Here is a 9,064-nt window from a genome sequence, read left to right as displayed (position 1 = left end):
CAAACAAGATGATTGCAAAAAGAAAACACAAATTGTCAACGGATTCTACAAACAACACCCTAAATAATTACTGTGGCCCCTGACTGTGACACCGGGCCCTTCCAATTTTGCAGATCTAAAATAATCGGATAGGTGCTATCAGTTTGGTAATATCTCCAACCGTTCCAATGGTTTTACTGGAGCCCACTTCTTTGGAATCTGTAAAGTACACCAAATGGGAAAGAGGCAAGGGGTTCTTTGGGGGCACATTTTGAAAGTAGCCTAGTGGTTAGAGCGTTGGGTCAGTAACCAAAAGGTTGGTGGCTCAAATCCCAGCGCCGACAAGCCAAAAGTCTCTCGTTCTGCCCCTGATCAAGGCAGTTAACCCAGTGTTCCTAGGTAGTCATTGTAAATAAGAATTTGTTCTTAACTGACTTGCCTAGTTAAATAAAAATACACCTTCGTGCCAAATCAAAACAGTGGTCAATCAACAATAATGTCCAATGAAAGGAATAGCATCAACCAACGCCTATCCACTGTACCTATAATCATTGGCCAGTCAGCTGTCAATCATCTCGAATACCTCTCTTAAACTAATGAAAATATGTGCGATGTCTCATTGGTCCACCGTATTGACGTAAAACACGAATGACACAAAACAGTTGTCTCGTTTGCCTGTCAGTTCCTGTCAATCTCGCTGAACTTCCAATGAGAAGCCCCGTCTGGCTCATGTTCCTCCTACTTATGGATGACGCATCAGTCACGTGTTGTTTGTGCTCCGCTCTCTAGATATATGTACAGAGAGGGAGAAGGGGACAGATTGCTAGCCAGCTAGCTTGGATTCTAACGATTATAGAAACGTGGGTATGTTGCACAGGGGCGGCTTTATTTCATAAAACCCCATATTGGATACTTGTTTTTCGCGAAGAGGCCTGGACCGGTCGTTTTTAACTCAACAATCTGACATTTTTGCTTTGATTGTAGCTAACCATCGCGCCGTGTAGCCACCACAATACAGCAGCGCCAGCCGGAGCCCGTCTCCTAAACAAGAATGGGGTCTAGGTCCACAGCACTGCTTAGGTAAAGTGACCTTTGGTTGTGTTCTATAAATGGCCAATTTTATGAATTACCAAGAAAACAAAGCCGCTATGTTGTTGGTGGAGACGCAACAGAGGGGCATCGGGACGACACCAGCGGCTACGGCAGCCAACGGCTACACCTCAATTGGGGAACCCCCTTCCCCGTTATTGAATATCTGCGGTGGCAGTGGAGCTCGTTTTCATCAGCACTTGCCGCCCTCCAACCACCACGGCCACCATCACTACCCCCAGAGCTCGCTGCCCAAAGAACAACGCCCGCTGTTGCACCACTATCAGGCGGCGACACATCAACAGCAGCATACTCTCTCTGGTGAAAACATCCCTGGGTCCCCGGTAAGGAAAGCCTCGTTGTCGTCTTTGAACCTGGTACATGAGGACCCCTCTGCTAGCCACCACGCACTCGCTGCATCGGTGAACGCGGCGTCGGCTGCGATTCAATTGGCTGCGAATGCTAACGTTAGCGTCGCTACCTCAGGGGTCATGGACGACATTCGGAAGTGTGGCTACCTACGGAAACAGAAGCATGGACACAAGAGGTTTTTCGTTCTGAGGGGGGCGAGCCACCTAGGCCTCAGCCGGCTGGAGTACTATGACAGCGATAAAAAATTCCGCAGTAGCCAGCGGTCTTCAGCAGTAGCCCCGAAACGGGTGATCTATCTGTATCAGTGCTTCACCGTCAACAAAAGAGCGGATTCCAAGAACAAACACCTCATAGCCCTCTACACTAAGGATGAGTACTTTGCCATTGTGGCTGAAAACGAGCAGGAGCAAGAGGACTGGTATGTAGCCCTGAGTGAACTGATGAGTGAGGGGAAAAAGGGGCATTTAGACTCTGACGAGTTGGATGATGGCTATGGTACAGTCACACCAGGTACGGTTTTCAAAGAGGTGTGGCAGGTGAACGTGAAACCCAAAGGGCTGGGTCAGACCAAGAACCTCACAGGTGTGTATCGTTTATGCCTCTCTTCTAAAACTATCCATCTGGTCAAACTAAATTCTGAGACACCGTATGTTAACCTCCAGCTAATGAACATCAGACGATGTGGACACTCAGAAAGCTTCTTCTTCATCGAGGTGGGTCGGTCGTCCTCCATAGGACCAGGGGAGATATGGATGCAGGTAGATGACTCTGTAGTGGCTCAGAACATGCACGAGACCATCTTAGAGACCATGAAGGCTCTGAAGGCCTTCGCAGAGATCCGCCCCAGGAGTAAAAGCCAATCATCGGGCTCCAACCCCATGGCGTTCATCACCACCCGGCGTCACCTAGGCAACCTGCCGCCGAGCCAGACGGGTCTCCAGCGCCGCTCCCGGACTGAGTCAGCGGTCGGTACGCCACCGTCGAGTAAGAGCTCTGGTGCCAGTGGCTACCGCTTCAGGACGTCGAGTGAAGGCGAAGGGACGATGAACCGGCCATTCCGGTCTGTTACCGGAAGCCTGATCCACCTGAACACAGCCCGGATACACCTAGGGCGCCAGGAGGGTGGGGGTGGGGGTGGGGCAGGGAACACCGGGGGAGGAGGGCGCTACGCCAGGGCGCTACCGGCCACCAACTGCCACACCCGCTCCGCCTCGCTCCCAGTCTCCCACTTCTCCTCCACCACCTCCCCCGTCAGCGTGTCCAGCAGCAGCGGTCACGGCTCAGTCTCTGACACCCTCACCCGGCCCTCCAGCGCATCCATATGCGGCTCCCCCTCTGACGGAGGCTTCAACTCCTCAGACGAGTACGGCTCAAGCCCCGGAGACTTTCGCTACTTCCGAGTCCGTAGCAACACACCCGATTCGCTGGGCAACACCCCACCAATCAGAGAAGAGAACAGCCTGAGCGACTACATGGCCATGGGCTGGCACCGTGAGGTGTTTGGAGCGGGCAGCGTGAGTAGCTCTGGCGGCGCTGAGGCCCCCCACCGGGACGAGAGCACGTCGACGGACGAAGACCGGTCTCTGAGGCGGCGGACACACTCGTTCACGCGGCCCGGGAGTCAGGGTGGTGTTGCCGGCGGTAGCAGCGGCGTGGCGGTGTACCAGAAGATGACCCAGACCACATTCTCACAGGACGAGTTGGTGTCTGTGGAAGAGGCTCTGTCTCTGGGCCCCACCGGCAGCAGCAACCAGCCTTCATCCTCCTCTTCCTCCCTCCGCTCTGACTACAGTTCCTGCTCCGAGCACAGCCAGGGCCGACCCCCTCCTCTCTCCTCCTACCCCTCCTCCTCGGCCAAGGAGGACAGTGGCTATATGCCCATGTTGTGTGGGGTGGCAGCCTCACCCCGTGACACCCCGGATTACATGCCTATGCAACCTAGCTCCCACTCTCATCCCCATCACCACTCTCTCTCTCACCATCCCCATCCCCAGCCCTCTCACTCCCCCCAGGCCTCTAGCCCATCCCTGGCCCCACGCTCAGCCCACCAGCTCCAACCCCTCCAGCCTACGGACCCCCAAGGCTACATGATGATGCTACCAGGGGGACCGAGCTCCTCTTCCCCAGTCCAGGCCTCCCCAAGTCCCCACAGCAGTAGCAGTAACATGGGTCTGGGTGTCGGTAGTTCTGGTAGTATAGTGGAGCGGCCTCAGACTGGAGAGTACATGGACATGTCATACAGCAGTGGAAGAGGAGGGAACGAGGCAGGAGGACGGAAGCTCTCCAACGAGGGGGGATACTACACACTGAGCAACCCTGAAGGTACCCCCAAATCATACAGTCCCTACTTCTCCCTGCCTCGCTCCTACAAGGCCCCCGTAGCCAGAGATGGAGAACAGAGAAAATGGGAGCACGAGGAATACGTGCCCATGAGCTCCCCGGCGAAACCCGTCTACTCCCAGGTCACTGGCGTTACGACAAAGGGTTTCAGTAGTGGGGGGTCAGACACCCCTCACGCTCACCACCCCCCGCCCTACGGGGCCCACCACCAAGCGGCTCGCGGTGACCGGCGAACAACTGCGGTTCGGCCCAACCGTCTCCCCCTGGGCCGCCACAGCTTCCACGGGTCACTGAGGGTTAGTGAGCCAGCTGCTGCTGAGGGACCCTCCAGCCCCGGCGAGTACATCAACATCGAGTTTGGGGATCCCTACGGACCCCCCACATCCTGCCCTCTCTCTGACCAGTACGTCTCACCCTCGATGGGCTCCGCCGAGCAGCGCCACTCCCCTCCCCAGAACCAGGACTATATGAGTGTAGAGGTTGGAGGTGGTGGTAGTGGGGGTGATGATGGTTGCCGCCTGGCTAAGAACCAGTCCCCCAGACCCTCTCTGGTGGCCCCATGGAACCCACCCAGCTACATTCGACCCCTGACCGCCAATTCCTCCCTGAGCGGAGCTCCTGGATCTTCTGGTGCTCACTGGCGGACGGGAACAGATGACTACACAGATATGACCTTTAACCTTAGCAAGGGTGAGGGGTCGCGGGGGTCACAGAGTAGCCCCACAGCCATGCTGCAGCACCTGTGTGTGATGGAGGGCCGGTACCCCCCTACCTTACTCCCCCACCCCGTCACGCCTCCCTCATCCTCCAGCCCCCAGCCTGAGCCCCCCAAAGTGGTACGTGCTGACCCCCAGGGGCGACGCAGACACAGCTCTGAAACCTTCTCCTCCACCCCCGGAGGAGGCAGAACCACAAGCTCTAGCACCGGCACCAATCCCCCCTCGGGCTCAGCCAACCCTTCGGCCCTCAACGGAGCTCTCCTGGCTGAGGGTTCCAAGTGGGCCGGCTCTGGCTCCTTTGACAGCGTGTGGATGTGTGTGGAGGGGATAGGGGTAGATTTGGCCGGTTTCCCTGCCCAGCCAGGGCCCTCTGATCTGGGCATGGACTCAGCCTCCTCTGGGGGCCCTCCTGGAGGACGTATGTGCAGAAATGTCTCTGTGGGGTATCAGAATGGCCTCAATTACATTGCCCTGGAGCTGAGAGAGGACCAGGAATCTAACACACTCCCCATACCCCAGCAGCAACAGGGGGGAACCGGGCCGACCCCCAACGCCACCTCGGCTGGTAATGTGACTGTGCCAGTAGCAGAGAACAATGGCGTCTACGCCAGTATAGACTTCACCAAGTCAGACGGGATGACTGCCACATTCACGGGTGAGTGACAGAGTATTTTTGTGGGGGATGAGGTGGGGTCTGTGTTTGTGTGTTTCTGTGTCCGTGCTTACATCTGCTCTGTGTTCAGTGTGCTTGTAGGAGTTCTGTGTGTGTGGTCCTCCAGTTGTGTCTGTTTGCATGCAGGGAGGCATGCTTGCCCTGCAGTGTAAAAGGTGATAATGAGGAGAGGGATTCTCCCCTACTGCACTCTACTAGTGATTGGGGGGTAATCGATAGTTGCATATCGGGAAATAATTTGATGATATATCGTCTCGTTTTGACTATCGCAATACTATTTTTGCACTAGTTGGCTGTACCTGCACCAACAGTCCAGTATTTTTACTTAATAGCTTGTTCTCCATCTTCCTTTTAAATTGTGAGCCAATTTTGTTTTCAGCACTTTTTATTTCCATGACTGATCAAAACACATTTTCTCATGCTCTCTTTTCCAGCTGCAGCAGACATATAATGAGCAATATGTTTGCAACATAGAATCACAGTATTGAACCGCAATACATACATATAGAATCGTGAGAATGGCAATACATATCGTATCGGCACCTAAACATCGTGATAATATCGTATTGCGAGGTCCCTGGCAATTCCCAGCCCTACACTCTGCACACACTTTAAAAAAATGTTTTTTTATGAATCAGCAGCATTCCTGTGTCATGCTGTAGATGCATCAGTCATGAGTTAAAATGTAACACCTTGGATGAGTTTTAAGGGTGCTTCGTAAATTCACTCAAGTGTCAGAGGGCGCTCAGAGCGTTTTGTAAATTCAAAGGTTGACAGATTGTCCCTTCCTAAATTCAGAGTGTTTCACACTGAGCATTCAGAATGAGCACTAAGACGCTCTGCAGACCTGCCAACTTGCACACGTTTTGCGTACCATGCACGCAATTTGAGTTCAAAGTACGCTGGTATGAAAAAGGAATGTAAAATATGCAAAAATAGACTTCTGGTTGGCACATTGGTTTTTGACTCAACCGTCTGAAGTTGGAGCTAGGCCAATCAGAGGACTTGGGCAAGGAGAAAAAAAAACACAATCAATTTTACAACCGGTGTAGAGCTTAACTGGCATACATAGGCGGCGTGTGAATTTGGAGAAGATAATTTTCACCATAAAAATGCACATTAATAACGCATAATTGCATTTACGGTCACAGAATATTCGTGCTTATAGCCTACTGCGCACATGGCAGTAGGCTATAAGCACGAATATTCCAAAATGCAATTAGCAGGAAAACAACATTCTCAAAAGTGACCGTTAAATGCACTTATAATGTGAATAAATAGCCTAATAGTTTATCAACATTTTAAGCTAAACTTTCAGCCTCATTGATTTAAAAAAAAAATAAAATTTTTTTTTTTTATATTAGCGGTTGTATTAATTTGGGATCTATCGCACCCCACATCTGTCCCAGCCTACTATCCCCCATTGTAATTCTCACTCAGAAGTACAAGTTGACCAATAGACTACGTTAACTTTTGTACTATGAGGATAGTAGATTGACATGTTTCTTTGTTAACCGCTCAACACAAAATAGTCGTATGTGTGCACTCCCTGAAATTGTTTGGAATATATTTTAATATATTTTATTCAGCTATGTCCAATTGTATTCTTCATACTATAAAATAATCCCACGGAATTCTAAGCAAATCTTGTCTGCTAAATTAACTGCTGCTAAATTAACACAGCCAATATGGCATAGCCAGATCCGGGCCTAACATAAGGACAACTGAGTACGCTATTCTGTTCTTCTGAAATATACATTTTTTTTTCATATTTCTTTAGACCTGTCTAAAATGAATAATGTATTTATTGTGATGGTGTAGGCTATATTATATGGATTTATTAGACTTTTTAAAATGTAGATGTTCCAAAGGTCTGAGTCAGTTGAGACCGGCAGTTATTTACTTGACCGTCACCGGCTGACAAAATGTTATGACTGCCACAGCCCTAGGTGTACCATATTTTAATATATACCGGTATTGATGCACGGACCAGTTTGGGTTTTTACTTTACCTTCTATAACAGTATTTAAATGTTTGGTTTTCTAAATGTGATGCGCCTTGCATGAAGTCAATTGTTACAGTTTACTCTGCTACTTGATTTAGATGCACTATTGTAAGTGGTTGTTCCACTGGATATCATAAGGTGAATCCACCAATTTGTAAGTCGCTCTGGATAAGAGCGTCTGCTAAATGACTTAAATGTAAATGTTGAGTCATCTCTCTCTATGCCACTTTCCACAGACCTACTAGCCCTGTCACTCGAGGAGCGCGTTTTATTGTTGCTCGACCACGAGACACTTGCATTCAGCCTGCATGGTTAATGCAGCAACGTTGATGACTGCGACGCTGTTTCCACTTTGCTTCTTAATATAAATCCACAAGCGTTCTATAATTACACTATAAGTTTGTGTTTCTTACATCTGCAAACAGCTAATTTGTCTTAGCGAGTTGTGGCTATGTCGTGTTAACCGCTAATGCTAATCGATAGTTAGCTAGCTAATAAAAGTACTGAGTCAGCGCAAACGTAGCTAGCTAATACAGCCTGATACCATTGATGGTCTGGCCTAAATCAGCATGTTGTTTTTACAACCTTATCTTCTAAATCAGAGGAATAGGCGAAGCATGACTGTTAGCTACATGAAGTAACTAAGAAAATATTTAATGTAGCTAAAGATAATAGGGTGCCCTAGGAAACGATGACCAACTCTTTGGTTCCAACCTTGTCACAATAACTCCTCCCTGGCATTTTCATTCATTATCTTCTAACCATAGAATTAGAATAATCATTATTTTCTTGTGATTCCAACGGTTCACGTAAGTGTTTTGATCTAATCGCAAGGCAAATCGCAATTGCAACACTTGGTTAAAAACAAGCCTCTTTTTTTCCCCCCCCATATCTTGCAGCCCTACGTGGCAGTCTGGAAATGATCTCAAATGAGTGCAGGAAATGCAGATTTTTTTGGGAGGGGTTGAAGTTTAATTGAACAGTAGCAAACAGTCAAAGTAGAGGAACCCATTGAAGTCACTTAGAATGTACAGTACCAGTGAAAAATTTGGACACCTACTCATTCCAGAGTTACTTTATTTTTACTATTTTATACATTCTAGAATAATAGTGAAGACATCAAAACTATGGAATAACACATGGAATCATGAAGTAACCAAAAAAGTATTAAACATCTCCAAATGTTTTATATTTGAGATTCTTTAATGTAGCCACCTTTTGCCTTGATGACAGCTTTGCATACTCTTGGCATTCTCTCAATCAGCTTCATGAGGTAGTCACCTGGAATGCATTTCAATTAACAGGTGTGCCTTGTTAAAAGTACATTGGTGGAATTTCTTTCCTTAATGAGTTTGAGCCAATCAGTTGTTGTGACAAGGTGTGGGTGGTATACAGAAGATAGCCCTATTTGGTAAAACACCAAGTCCATATTATGGCAAGAACAGCTCAAACAAGCAAAGGGAAACGACAGTCCATTATTTTAAGACATGAAGGTCAGTCAATCTGGAAAATTGAGAACTTTTTAAAGTTTCTTCAAGTGCAGTCTCAAAAACCACCAAGCACTATGATGAAACTGGCTCTCATGAGGACTGCTACAGGACAGGAAGAACCAGAGTTGCCTCTGCTGCAGAGGATACGTCCATTAGAGTTACCAGCCTCAGAAGTTGCAGCCCAAATAAATGCTTCACAGAGTTCAAGTAACAGACGCATCTCAACATCAATCTCATCTGAACAGTTGTGTGAATCATGGTTGAATTGCTGCAAAGAAACCACACCAATAGGAAGAGACTTGTGTGGGCCATGAAACATGAGCAATGGATATTAGACCGGTTGAAGTCTGTCCTTTTGGTCTGATGAGTCCAAATTTGCGATTTTTGGATACAACTG

At 48.8% G+C, this 9,064-nt stretch overlaps 1 protein-coding gene across 1 annotated transcript in view; it reads left to right on the top strand.

The window, feature by feature from the left end:
• Positions 1-814: 814 nt before the first annotated feature.
• LOC106609064 (insulin receptor substrate 2-B) overlaps positions 815-9,064 on the top strand; it is a 35,397-nt gene continuing 27,147 nt past the window's right edge. Inside the window, exon 1 of the mRNA XM_014207442.3 lies at positions 815-5,154. Coding sequence (XP_014062917.2) covers positions 1,089-5,154 — 4,066 coding nt within the window. The 5' untranslated portion in view covers positions 815-1,088. The remainder of the gene's footprint in view (positions 5,155-9,064) is intronic.

This window comes from Salmo salar, chromosome 07 (assembly GCF_965601325.2).
Source record: "Salmo salar chromosome 07, fSalSal1, whole genome shotgun sequence".
NCBI classification, from domain to species: domain Eukaryota; kingdom Metazoa; phylum Chordata; class Actinopteri; order Salmoniformes; family Salmonidae; genus Salmo; species Salmo salar.
This window is presented reverse-complemented; position numbering and strand designations above follow the sequence as displayed.